This window comes from Halictus rubicundus, chromosome 11 (genome assembly GCF_050948215.1).
Source record: "Halictus rubicundus isolate RS-2024b chromosome 11, iyHalRubi1_principal, whole genome shotgun sequence".
Taxonomy (NCBI): Eukaryota; Metazoa; Arthropoda; class Insecta; order Hymenoptera; family Halictidae; genus Halictus; species Halictus rubicundus.
The window spans coordinates 16183909-16197935 of record NC_135159.1 but is presented as its reverse complement, the minus strand read 5'-3'; the positions used below and the strand labels follow the sequence as shown (position 1 = coordinate 16197935).

At 48.1% G+C, this 14027-nt stretch overlaps 1 protein-coding gene and 1 long non-coding RNA gene across 6 annotated transcripts in view; one reads left to right on the top strand and one right to left on the bottom strand.

Annotated features, from left to right (window-relative positions):
- The window catches only part of Rim2 (replication in mitochondria 2), a 45672-nt gene that overhangs the window by 1180 nt on the left and 30465 nt on the right, over positions 1-14027 (bottom strand). Inside the window, exons 1-7 of one of the 5 annotated variants that reach the window (XR_013083096.1) lie at positions 13233-13570; positions 11200-11385; positions 10035-10309; positions 4978-5096; positions 2320-2536; positions 1344-1884; positions 3-1271 (exon numbers count right to left, since the gene is read on the bottom strand). Coding sequence is in view for 1 of the 5 variants with exons in the window: in XM_076797203.1 (XP_076653318.1) it covers positions 1586-1884; positions 2320-2536; positions 4978-5096; positions 10035-10309; positions 11200-11385; positions 13233-13273 (1137 nt within the window). In the remaining 4 variants the exon portion in view is untranslated. Of the gene's footprint in view, positions 1-2; positions 1885-2319; positions 2537-4977; positions 5097-10034; positions 10310-11199; positions 11386-13232; positions 13571-14027 lie in introns of those variants that run through there. The other 4 variants (XR_013083097.1, XR_013083098.1, XR_013083095.1 and 1 more) reach the window with 4 other exon arrangements.
- LOC143359321 (uncharacterized) lies at positions 5105-8337 on the top strand. Its single transcript, XR_013083099.1, has 2 exons — positions 5105-6258; positions 6534-8337. It is a non-coding gene; the product is annotated as an uncharacterized LOC143359321 (long non-coding RNA).

Below are 14027 nucleotides of genomic sequence, written 5' to 3'. Positions count from 1 at the left end.
GGTTGAAAATCTACGGCTAGATATACCGCAATTTTATTTTCTGTACATAACACTTATTGCTACGTTTTACAGAATTCATCGTCGTTCGTGTAGATTACCGTTCGAAATGCAAACGAACGATCGAACGGTGTTCGTTAAAGGACTCCTGAGAAAAGCTGGCTTATAAGCAACCAAAGGTTTATACAATATTCTATAGAATTGTTCTTTCGTTGACTTTACTTACGATTCACCCTCGTCGATTGTATCAAGAGTCCTGCTCGATTAGCTTTTCGTTGATACACGATAAGGTTACAAAAAAAAAAAGAAAAAAAAAAGAAAAAGAAAAAAAGAGAGAGAAAAAAAACGAAACGTATCTAGGTCATGATAGAATAACAATAACAACAACAACAACAACAATAATAATAATAATACATATTTACTCTAATGCTAAATACAAACAAAATCGATCGAAACGATCGTTTAGAAGTGAAAGTATGTAACGACGTGGATACGAGGTAAGAAATACGAGAAACGAAAAAGAAACGTTTGCAAGTTGACTGTTCGAGGAGAATCAGAAAAGTCAATGATCGCGATTCGATGATGGATATACGAGTGATCGCTATGCGGTGGAAGATAACGGATTACCGACAACGAAGAAACGCGATGTTTGCGCAGGCAGCAGACCTGCATCTGGAATTTTTGAATAATTTTTCAAGTTGGCGCCGAAGGAATTGATCGCGACGAACAAATTGATTTTTTCGGCGGCCTTGAAACACGGAAACGTTCTATCGAAACCGTAGACCGTAGACCGTAGACCGTGACCGGCGACGAATGTCGACGAGCAGTCGGCAGCAGAAGACTATCGCACGAGCGATACATACACACATGTGCCTCGGTGAGCGCGCGACGCGTCAAGAGAAATTGAGAATATGTAGAGCGATTGGGTTTCAGAAATCTCGGAATACAAAAGAGAAGAGGTGAAATGCGCCTAAAACGAGTCAAAATTGATTGGCTGCTTTGCGAATAGCAGCAGAATAGCAGAACAGTAGAAGAGCAGAATAATAGAATAACAGAATAACAGATTACAATAGCGATTCCGCTAATGACGATACAGGCTCTGTTCAACGATCGCTGAGAGAGGAAGGGTTTAGGCGCAACGTACTTTGAAGGAATCGACTCGATCCGTCCAGCTGCGGTTCCCGCATCGGTGTTCCGTGAGTTTCTCGGCGGGGTACAACAGACGGACAGACAGACTGACAGACAGCGGTGTTCCGTGTATGAACGTACGCTACCTGAAAGGAGGAAGGACTACGTTTTGCTACACTTACAGATCGCACAGCGTTCGATACCGAGCGCTGCGATACCTTTTGCTACCTTACAACGTAACAAATATGGCACCAACCGATGGCGCACACGACGCGGTTCCAACGGGGTGTCTCTCTCTCTCTCTCTCTCTCTCTCTCTCTCTCCGTGTTTCTAGCGTCTGGAGACCGCACACCGGCACGCCGCACGCCGTTCACCGTATTCACAAATGGGCACTGGACACAGCGAAGAAAGGACTCATCGGATGAGCGTCGGCCCTTTATTCAGGGGCCGTAAGCAAATTCTAGGCAAGCTCCCGTTTCGCCTTTGCCTCTGCGTAGAATTGTGAGCCGGTGCTGCCGGAAGAGACGCCGTTGCTGCTTCTCCCGTTGCTGGCATGCTGATGAAAGTGCCTGCTCAGAATGTACACGACCGCCTCGTACGTGGCCATTATGATGGCCGTGTTCGGTATCTGTCTGATCAAATGTGTGCCCAGTCCACGGTACAACCCGTTTGGCCCTTCTTCGGCGACCACCGTTCTCAGAGTTTGCCAGAACTTTCGATACTTTGTGCCTTCCTCCCTCAATCGCGTCCTTGCGACCTCTGAAACAATGGAATTGATCCGAAACCTTTCAGGTTGATCAGGTAATCTAATAGTTGGGGATAGACGATTTTCCTCGTGAAAACATGCAAGTACGCGCAGATATACATACGTAGAGGTATAAAGACAGGCACAGACGGTCAAACAGACACGGATATCGTAGAATATATATATATATATATATATATATATATAGAAAAAGATGGCCCTGCACGCGGAAGAAAGGAAAAATCGGAATGCGCGTTCGATCGAGCCGCGATTCTACGCCAACCGGCGAATTAGCAAGCGAATCATTCCGATTGATATCCTATCGAGAACATCAACTCGAATGATTCCGATTACTGACACAGATTTCATCGCGAAAACACTCAAATTCCATGTCCGTTTGAAATAGATGGTAGAAAAACTATCGGAAAGAGTAAGAGCGAACGCTTTACCATGGGGGTAGGCGAGGGAGGACGCGATGGTCTTGGAGCAGGATCCTGCCGCCATGAATTCTAGAAAGTCGCGGATCGTTTTGTCGTCCGTCCTCGAGACCCTGGACCTGGTAGTCGCCAGCCAAGCCTTCACAGCCTCGTAGATCACAAAATGTATCACAGTCTCGCTTATTCCTACGTAGGACGCCACGATGCCCTTGTAAAATCCCATGATGCCCTGAAAGAACACGACGAATCGCTCAATCGTTTGCCACGGTTTACCGTGGTTTGGTAGTTTAGCAGTAGCACAGCATGTGGATATAGAGAATTTTCTACACTACTTTCGATGCAAGGAGCCAGAACGTTCATCCGTCGCATCTCGCGTACGTGTTTTTCGCGTTGCGTCGCGTCGCGATCAATCTCGAGCAACGCAATCCCATTCTATCCGGGTAGCATGATTGCAACGCAGAGTGTTTATCTCCGACTAACCAAATAATCTCGAGCACGTTAAAAAAGATATCCCCTACGCAGACCCCCAAGGTGATAAGGCGGGCACTGTATTTGATACTTGAACGATCATCGGTAATCCGTTTTCGGACCGACGAGCAATTATCGTGGCCAATCTCTGGCCTCGCGACGATTCTCATTCCTAACGATTCTCAAGTTCTTGACTGGCGAAAGTATCGATACAGCACTCCGATCCACATTACGATATATTCTCGAAAATTCGATGGAACGTTTGCTAACCGCAAACGGACTTTCGGATGGGTCTCTGGTTATCGGTATAGATCACGTTTGGACGGCGTGATCGAGCACGCTTGCACAGTCGAAAGTGAAAATGATGGCGGCTAATGAAACAATGTTGCAATTGTCGCGTCGGTCAATGTAACATTTGGTTTGTAAATGTCTACTCCCCTCTGAAATGTCTACCAGTAGACAACGAATACGCCGCCGTCGCCGTCGTCGATAAACACCGAGGGACTCGTCCAAGACTCGTGGACGAATCCGTACGCACGCGCCAACGTTCCGTCCGCGCTTACGTAATTTCGTCGGCGCAGACCTTACGTCTGTTTCGAGAAAGAATGCGCAATGTTCGCAAAGTTGAAACGGAGGCGCCGGGAACGGAAGTAGCCTGCTTCAGATGTCGTGAGAGACAGGGCCAGTACTATAATAAATCGTTGCGACGAAGATGGATGCGTTGTTTTCGCAAGCTCGGAGCATCGTAGCCGTTATTTTAGCCGCGTTTTACTATTCGCAGATCGCGCTGACCAATTATAGATCTGGCGCGAGAACAACTGCGATGCGAATACTTTGTCCAAACTATTCCGACACGATCGAAGGAAATTACAATGAAATACTAGGCGCTAGACGCTATACACTATACAACGAGACACGAGACACAAGACTCGAGGTGTTCGAACGAACATCTGTTCCGCGATACAGTCGTCGATAAACCGACAAGCTTTCATTTGCTTTTTCTCTGTTGAACGTTGGCAGCACGTGTTCGACATAGCTGTCGAATAGGTCGTTTTTATATTCAAATGTTCTCGCGCTCGACTCCTAAGCGTGCAGAGTAGCAAAAATATCCTTGAGCAGGGCCAGAATTCTCTGGTTCTATATCGAGGCGATTGCAACACTCTTGTTGACTTTCTCGAGATATTTATGCCTGCTGAAAAACACCTGCATAGAAACGATGACAGTAAGAACTCGAAACGACGCAAGGCAAGGGGAGGCGAGGCGAGGCGAGGCGAGGCGAGGCGAGGCCTGTAGAAATGAGAAGAAATGAAAAAAAGATGGGACCGGACGAGACGAGACAAGACACCTTGTTGTCTCCGAATCGTCGGCGATCGACACTCGAACATGTGGAACCGTTCGGTATTCGAATCCGTAAGAAAAATCCGGGTGGATCGCGCGTCATCGATGAAAACCGTTTTTCCGGTAACTGTTTGAGACGCAGCCGCGCGGTTCTCCACTTTCCTCCACGTTCCTCCACGCTCCTCCACGTTATGTACTCGACGTTTCTCCAGATCTTGGTATCGAACAGCGAAGAATGGAATGTTACTCTGGCTAGTTGAGCGTGCATGATCGATGAGCATGGCTCGTCGATGGTTTCTCGGGAGATCGATCAATCGCGGTGCAACGCGGTCGACCACAGACTGTACGCTCGATAGGAAACGCATCGATTCGGTCTGCCGTTTTGTTCCCTGCCCAGCCCTGCCCTGCCATGCCCTGCCCTGCCATGCCATGCCATGCCATGCCATGCCTCCTCGTGCCATATGTCGTACGCCGTGCAGTGCGCTATCGTCCTCGGGGTGATCAAACTCTTGTCCGACGTCACGAAACGAGCACACGCTTTCCACCGTTTGTCGACGCGCTCCGAGTCCGACAATGCGCGGAAAACCAATACTTTTCTCTACGGGTCTACGTTTCAAAAGAGTACGCATAACATCGAATCGAATCGAATAAACTTGTGCGCGAATGGGGTTCCGCGCGCGTTTCGTTGTAGCTTATATTTTTCAGCTAGGGCTGCTAGTGACGCGTCGACCGCGCACAGGTCACCACGAGAGTCGTTCGTTTTGGCCACGATCGAAAAACCAAGTCCACGGATGCGAGAAGGCGACGAAAAACGGTGCTCGTTGTCCTCGTTCGGATATGCTGAGGGGGAACGTGTGTCCGTACCGATTGGCGGTATATCCTGTGCACGCATTCCATCGCGGTGATTCTGTTTGTTCGGTGGTCCAGCTGTAGCCTGGTCTTGACGAACCAAATAGGATTTGTCAACGTACATGCCACGAAACCTGAAAAATGAACGCACGTGTCTTTAATCCGATCGCAGGTACGTGGCCGCTGGGCACGGTTTCCTCGAGCTTACTCGCCGTTTCGGAGGGACACTCGATATCTTCCGTAACGATCGTCAATGTTCGGAATAGAATCTCTCTCCGAAGAATTTGAACGGATCTCTTCGATACGGTATGGCGCGTAGAGTGCACGGTGCACGGTGCAAGGTACACGGGTCATTTCATATGCCTTTGCTATCCGGCACAGCTTCTTCTGAAACGTGTTCGCGCGCAAGCAACAAAAGTTCATTCTGCCCGCGACACGGTCGTCTTCTTTTTTCCAGTTACTTGCTATCGTCTCGTACGAATACGAATGGGAATGCGAATGCGAGTCTACGGTACACGTAAAATAGCCTTCCGTTTCACGATCGTCGAATCGTGGAAATATCCGTTGCTCGTTTCGGACGAACAAAGACTTTTGTCGTGACCCGATAATTTCCGGTCGGCCGTGAGATACGCGGTTGCGACATCCTGGGCAAGGCAAGGATTTCGAAACATCGCGATTCCGAGAGATCCGTCCGTCGATTTCGTCAAATTCCGACAAAGATGCCAACCGTTGATCGTGACCTGTTACCGTACTCGAGTATCGGCAACGATCTGAACGAGCCGTCGCACCGCGCGCCGATGCGACTCGATGCGACTCGACTCGTTGCGATTCGATACGTTGCGGGAAAACGTTGATCGACGGCGAGCAAAACAAACGAATCGCCCGGTTTCCGGCAGAGTTTCGACGCGGTCGACGGAGCTCTGGGAAGCCGTATCGAGGATGCCTCGAATCAGAATAGGGGACAAATTGCCGAGCCTAACCTTGTACGAAGCACTACCGAGCAATCGGAAGAATATTTTGAATCTGGTTGCTGACAAACGCGCCATCGTTTTCGGAGTACCCGGAGCTTTCGTGCCAGGATGCTCCAAGGTCCACTTGAGGGGATTCATAGAAAAGTACGAATAATCAGTGCGTACATGCGTGCACTGCGCTGTCGGTCTACTACAATGTCCTGTCTTCGATCACGATAGATCGGCCGATCTGAGGTACCTGGGATTCCAAGAAATCATCTGCGTCTGCGTCAACGATCCGTTTGTCGTTTCTGCCTGGGGAAACATCAAAGGCGCGGAAGACAAGGTAACGCGCCTCGCTTAAACTACAATAGAAGCGTTCTCCTGCTCGCAGTTTACTAGCCGCGATCCGAATCCGTCGAATATGTACATAGACCTAATCGCTATCGCTGGAAAGGATGTCGGCTCTCGGCTCTCCTACCCGAGACGGAGAACGAGAAACAGAGAAAAAGGAAAGGACGGAAAAGAGAGAGAGAGAGAGAGAGAGAGAGAGAGAGAGAGAGAGAGAGAGAGAAAGAAAAGGGGGATTAGCGTCGGTTACACGAGGACTTTGAAACACAGGTGAGGATGTTGGCAGACCCGACGGGTTCGTACACCAGGGCGATCGGCATGGACATCGAGATTCCGGAACTGGGAGGTACGAGGAGCCGACGGTACTCTATGGCAACGGTAAACGGTGTCGTCAAAGAACTCTTCGTGGACTCGCCGAACGCGAAGCTCGTCTGCCTGCAGCAGGAGGGAATCCCGACTTACTGCACCTGAGGACCTCTCGAGTATATGCTACCTAAAGATTCGCGCACGCGCGCGCGCGGATTGTCTCGTTTGTAAGTTTGTAAACGCGATAGTCGGAATCGGCCATCTCATACGCAACTCGTTTACTCGTATGTAATTCGTACACGCAAACAGGTTCGGAGCACCTGTTGACCCAGTTCGTCGAAATCCACGCCGGCCAACGCACTGTTTAGCGTCGCGACGACGCGTCCGGATCGCGTAAGCGTTTCAAGTCCAGCATGTCCGAGAGCCGAACGAACGGGTCGCTTGGCTTGCCGAAACGAAGGCCTGGTCTCCGCGGTTTACGGCGATTTTCCCTCCTCCGATCGGTATCGAAGAGCTATGGTTCGCGAGCGACTTTAGTGAGGTAGGTCGTACGGATCGATGCGGCGCGACGCGACGCGACCCGACCCGACCCGACCCGACGCAATATGTATTTTTCGCTGTTCCATACCGCTGAGACGGTATAGATCGCGTAAACGTGTCGCGTGGGCGCCAATCAACTGGATGTTGCGCCGCGACACGAAACGAAACGAAACAAAACGACGAGCAAAGACGTAAAACCACACAGGCGGAATATACAGCGCAGGTCGATGGAATAGAGCGCGCGACGAGCAGTCTTTCGATAAGATAAATTTCTAACGCGTTGCGGAAGAGGCGTAATAAGACCTATCGAAAGCGTCGCGTTCACACGTTACATTGGCCCGTTTACACCTTGCGCGGAACCGTTCCTTTTCTCCGTTTGTTGTTTCTCGAAAAGAATATATGTACCGGGTTGGATGTGGTCGTCTTTTTTTTTCAGGTATCATCTCGAAATTCCGTCGATCGCGTAACTTGACCGAACGCGCGAACGCACGAACGCTTCGCGCAATTCGCGGCCCCACGATCCGATTGTGCGCGGTAACGAGTGCATCGATTACCTCGCGCTTCCTGGAGAGCGTGTAAACAACTCATTGAGAAAAACCGAGTGTCGCAGGCTGCTCCTTTTACCTCGGCCGCTTGTAAATAACAACGAGACCGACCGTTCAATTACACGGTCGTTCGGTTAAAAATAGACGCGCGCGCGCGCCCGCTCGCACCGACGCGACACGACGACAGTGTCTCTCAAATCTGTTTGGCGAACTATCGTAAGTAACTCGTCGCGAGCTCTGCGAACGTTCTGGCGGATATTAGAGGATGGATCCGAGAGAACCGAGTGTCCCGATTCGAATGTTTCGTTGATGGTCGAGTCGCCGGCGGTGTCTTGCCGGTACCATATGGCTGCATCGAACAGAATCGAACGCGGATCCTTTGCTAAAACTATTCTGAAAGTCTACTTTCACTTTCGGCTATTCGCGCGTCTCCTTAAAGCGAAAATTCCACTAGTTGCAAACGCGACCTAGCAATCGCATAAACGCGCCTACGCGTTCCGAACTTGAAAATATCGTGTAATCGTCGTGTTCGAGACAACGGGAAAAGAAAAATGTACGCGGACACTTGAGTACCGAGTGTCAAAGACGCAATATGTAGCGCGGCGTTTGTTCATACTTATCTACAATTGAAATGGTTGCGCCTTGGAACCTCGGCAGTTGTCGAGACGGTACGCACAAGCCTGTCTGCCGGGTCTACGCAACGGGTTGCATCGAGTCGCAGCATCGAATCGCGTCGCAAACCGCGTGTCGAAGCACTATCTTGAGTCGTCTAGAGTCTAGAGGATTTTTGTTTCGTGCGATTTGCGCACCGCGTGTTTTCTGAGTACGGACGAGCCCCAATTGCTCGTACGTACATCAAGGTCGACCGTAATTGGACACAATCGCATACGCGCTAATAAGAAATAGGAAGAACGAGCCGAGCGAGTGTCATCTGTTCCGTTTTATCGCCCGGTGCTCGGATCGCAATGCATCGTGTACGAAAAGAAAGGAAACGATGGAAACGATGGAAACGAGGAAGATTCGTGGTACATACGATTACGATCACTTTTATCGATAAGGTAAAACGAATGAAGAAACGAAAGAGTTACCCGAATGCTAGGCTGTTGGGGGGTCGACTGTAGATTCTGCGCGCGTTTGAAATAGTCAAGATACATATTCCGCAAAAATATTGTTTCATCGAGACGGACGAGCCACAACATTTCAGAGAGTATGCAAAGTATGCGAGTTACCGTGCAAAGTATTGGTCTATCTATACACCAATACTTTGCATATATATATATATACGTAGATGGTCGGTAAAGAATAGGCTGCTGGGTGGCTACGTGACCGTGTGCACGTTTTCAAGCGGGCACGCGGGGCGAGTCGGCGTGGCGCGGCCCAAGGGCCACCCCACCAAATTCAGCTTCGGAAAGGGAACCAATAAGATCGGTCTGCGCGGCGTTTACATTCGTCGGATCTGTCATAGTTCTCTCGTGGTATGCTTTCGACCGACTACGTACCACACGTATCTCTTGTTCTTTTATCGAAGGAAACACATTACCGAGAACTATGTATGCGAAAATGTCGTGTTTACAATGATTACGACGGTTTTATCGAATGCGAGCGCGCGAAGCACCCCTGCGGAGTGTCTTTGCTACAAACATCCAAGGTTCAAGTTTATCTTTCTTCGGATAAGATACCTTTTGTTGAATGAATTACGGAAAAACCGCAAACTCGAGATTACGATCTTGTTGTAAATGGTTGTTGCGCCGTTGCGTATAGAACGATATATGCACATTGTATTACGATGTACGATGCATGTACGATGTTCTCGATAACGAAACGATAAAAACAGATGCACCGTACTTACAGTTTGAAACGATCCGAGTAAGGTGCACGCGTTAATGGTCGGTTTCACCGAGTCGCATCGGTGTACACGAGGGGAACAGAAACGCGTCGGAATCACGCACCAGACAACGGGGTGAATCCATTCAGTAGATAAGACGAATGACGCGCGACGTGACCCCACTGTGAGTTTGTTCTATCTAAAGTCGACTCGATTAGTCGACCACGAAAAGAAAAAAAAGAGTTGATAACGCCGACCGAGTATTGTTACGCGTTATGCGGGTGGGCAATGCTTTGACCTGATACGATCCGATCTATTTCCGTATCGAGTAGTTTCGACCGAGTCGATCGCGATTCATACGCAGATTCTATCTAGTTTCTATGTTTTTCCGCCTTTGTCTCTATTTTGTTCCTCCTCCTTCCCCACCGCCACCCCACTATCTCTCTCTCTCTCTCTCTCTCTCTCTCTCTCTCTCTGCCCTCTTCCCATCCCGTTTTTGTTTCGGTAGAAAACGAGAGACAGATCAGAATCGATGACACGGCAGGGTCAACTTACCAGCGCAAAATGCGGAAAAGACGTGAACGATGGCCGTGTCCGGGGGTAGGACTGAATTGAAGGCGACCTTGCTCTTCGAGTAGGCGCAAAAGTAAATCGCTCTGGATGGAGCGACGCCGACGAGGTTCGGGCCAAGCCCTTTGAACAGTGCACGAGTCCCTTCGTTTTGGACGATGTATCTAATGCATTGATAGATACCTGGCGCCGAGTGACTATGGGGAGAGCCTCCAGGAGGGGTGGGCACCCCGAAATGAGACAGAGCGACCAGAGCATGCCTGTAACAAGAAGAACCAGTCGATCTACATGGATATTTCTTGCTTTCGAGAACTATGTTTTATCTACAATCAATCTACGTGTTTAGTTATTAGTATCGGTTGGTTTGAATAATGCTGGACACTGGAGGGGCATATTACGCGTACTATTTATGTAACGTGTTTCACTTATTTTTTGCCGCTTTGTCGTCAATTGTTTTACCGCTCTTGCCGCTTGCCCCTCGCTGCTCTTTGTACCAAATAACCAAGGCCATAGGTCATAGGGCACAGGGTATCCGATTAGTTCTTCGATAGACGAGGATCAACGATGCAGAATTATTAGCAGAAACGACAGAGTTCTCGCTCTGATAGGAGGTTCGCGCGTATGTATTCGTTTGGAGGTTCCCCGCCGCGCAATGCACTGCCACCGACAATTTATTTCGAGCCAAGGAATCCTGCGAATGCGAGAATTAGTCGAGCACTAACGGCCAAGCGTTTCGGACATGTTCGCGGGTACACGAATACACGACCAAACTAGAGTAACTGGGAATACATATGTACATTTGTTGGTGCTCGATTAGACGAAAACCCGTGGACAAAGAGCAGCCTTAAAGAGGTCGGGAATCTTCTTTTTTCTTTTCCTTTTGGAACATTCGGTGGTTAGGTCTACTAGCAACGCTTACCTCGATTCAAACCTGAAACCTGACGCAAAGAAGCAGCTCGAAATAATTAAAGAATTGCTTTGTAGCCTGCTCGAGCTGGTACTATCCGACAACGATATCGCTTCGACGATACGGCATAATAAGCCCCTCCCTCCTGTAGCTTCCTACTTCTATATTCTACGTACACGTATACATATACATACTATATGTGTATTATATGTATAGCGCAGAAACACCGTGTACTAGAATTACCTTGTGTAGCCTCCTGTGCACAATCGCCTTCTCTGTTCCGGTTTCGGAAAGCTTTTGCAAGTCACATGGCCAGAAGTCAGTTCTTTGTTTACCGGAGGTGGATAAAATCCAGAAGAGGAAGACTGCAGCCGCGTTTTCACAACTTCCAAGGGACAAGTGACTATTGCACCCGCGGTGCCGGCCACTCTGTAAAAACAAAATCAGGACTGTAGTACGCGGACGAAACTATGACTACATAGATGCTTCTTTAACAACGATCGCTGCACAGTCCAGATTTGAATAGCAGATAACATCGCGACGATAACGATCCGCAGTTTGTATATTAAATTAGCCGAACGCGTACCGCTGACACGACAAGATGCAAAACAAACGATCGTTCAAAAACTATGGTCGCTGCAGCGCGTGTCCTTTGTAAACATCGTGTGCAATAATATTTGTCTGCGATGCGTTAAAAATCGCGTTTTGTAAATCGACGGTACGCTCGAGTATCTTCAAAAAACTGCCTGAAGCAACGATTGTTCGAAACGATCTGTTGCCGTGTCGGAGTGTCCGAGTGTCGAGAGCAGGAAGGGCCGGGATCGGTTGAAATTCCCGCGAGAAATCTTTCGGGAAATAACCGGCCAGCATGGCGTCAGCGTAATCCGAAAATCCGCATTACGCATTCATGTATAAATTCCGCCCACGTATTGGCACGTCCGAGGTTCGCACGTTACATACATACATACATACATACATACATACATACATACTCGTTCGAATCACCACGAAAAATCTCCGACGCGCCGCTCGAAAATACACCGGTTTCTAAATCGGGACGATCAATTACGCGCACAACCAATGCACACCGCACCGTGGCCCACGACAAAGTAAAATTTCTTCTGTCGAAATAACAAGTATTCTTTTTGTTGTTGTTGTTGTTGTTTTTGTGGCTGTCGTCGTCGTTGTCGCCGTCGTTCTTGTTACTACATATTATGGTTATTGTTTGTTATTGTTAGCATTATCATGTCTATATTTACATAGTCGAAAGATTTGGTAACGCGTGCATCGATTATGAAGACCACAAATACGATTGTGAAAGATCAGTGCATAGCATGGATCAACGGTTCGAATGTGTAATTAGCGCCAAAGGTCTAATGATGCAACAGGAATTTGCTCCACGAATAGCTTTGCACCGCTAACAGACTTTCCTCGGATTTTTCCAGACGCGGCACTCTCGTTAGAACAACATTGATATTTCGGATACTTTGACGCCTAATTATCAAATTATCTACTGCGAATATCCAAACGTTTCCATGATTCACTGTACACCGAACTATACGCGCACGTACATGACACGTACACGTACACGACACGTACACGACACGCACACGCACACAATATAGGACCGGCAAAGATGACGTAAATCTAGCCGGCTACAATGTCGTAGATCCCGCTTCCCCGTCACCCCTCGCCGCAACCCTTTGAATTTCCTATTCTTTATTAGATAGATTTGCTATTATTATTTCGGTTTATTACCAACAAACAGTAATCTCGAAAATGTTGAAGATCGCTTCGAACACGGTGTGAAACTTATCGCAAAGGTAACACGTAGTACGTAGTATGTACATACGTATAGATATCTCGGCGGACGAGAACGCAGCAGCCTCGTGCTCTCGAAAACAAGTTCGAGATCGAAACGCGCATAACCGAGCCGAAGCACAGGTAAACATACAAGTACGTAAATAGTTTGATAATTGAATCTGTGTGTTTCTTATGTAATCTGTTTGCTTCTCGAACGAAAAGAATCAGTCCTGGACGGGTTTGCAACGACCGCACGAAATATGCATGGTTTTGGCTCGTGTTTCACGTGTGCTTTTCACTGCGCAAAATACCCCTATCTCGATACGCGAGCGGTTTCGCACGACCGTCACACCGGCGTTGGCCGTGAATCGTGGATCGCGAATGCGTAGCGAAGGGTTATGTTTCTTCAAAACGCTGGAAAAAAGAAGAGAGAGAGCGGGGGGGGGGCGGGGAAAAAAGAAAGCGAAACCCACCCTCCAGCGACGAGGTGTATCGCAGTGTCGCGATCCAACATTCTTCGATTCTACGGTAGAATCCCTCTGTCACTCGGGAAGCATCAACTTCGCGTAAAAGGAAGAAATCGGAGACACTGAACGTCAACACTTCGTGAATCGCACTGTGTTGTGTAGTCGTAAACTAATGTACGTTGTTGATCGCAGCGATTCGTCGACGTTACTCGATCCTTGCCTCGACGACGAAACGAAACGAAACTAAACGAAACGAAACGATCAACGAAGCGAGAATGAGAAACAACCCGTTCGAAAACTCGGAAACAACTGATCGCATCGACCGCATCGAACATACGGCGCATCCCACAACGAATCACGTTCGCGCGGCAGCTGCGCACTCGGTGCCGAATTCTTCAAGTTTTCCTCGATAATTAGAATGGCGGTACATCGAGTATCGTTTAAATTGAAATTTTAGTCGTGCTTTTAGTACATTTTATCGAAACTGTTATTCGAAATCATTTTCAGTCGTAACGAACGTCGGACTAAATCAAGTTACACTAGACTAGAATCATGCGTTAATACGATGCTATACGAATTTTTCAAAGAGACGTAATCCTTTTGTATCGGTTGAAATATCTAATAATATTCACTTATTGACTTCAGTTGTCCTAAACTATATTTTTCTACATTCTATTATGCACTTTATACACACATTCTATATACACTTGTTCCTAATTCGTATAATATTCATATCATTCATTATTCCATCTTACTTGTATGTAGAATCGATTACAATCGCCGTACAAGTACGTACTCGCT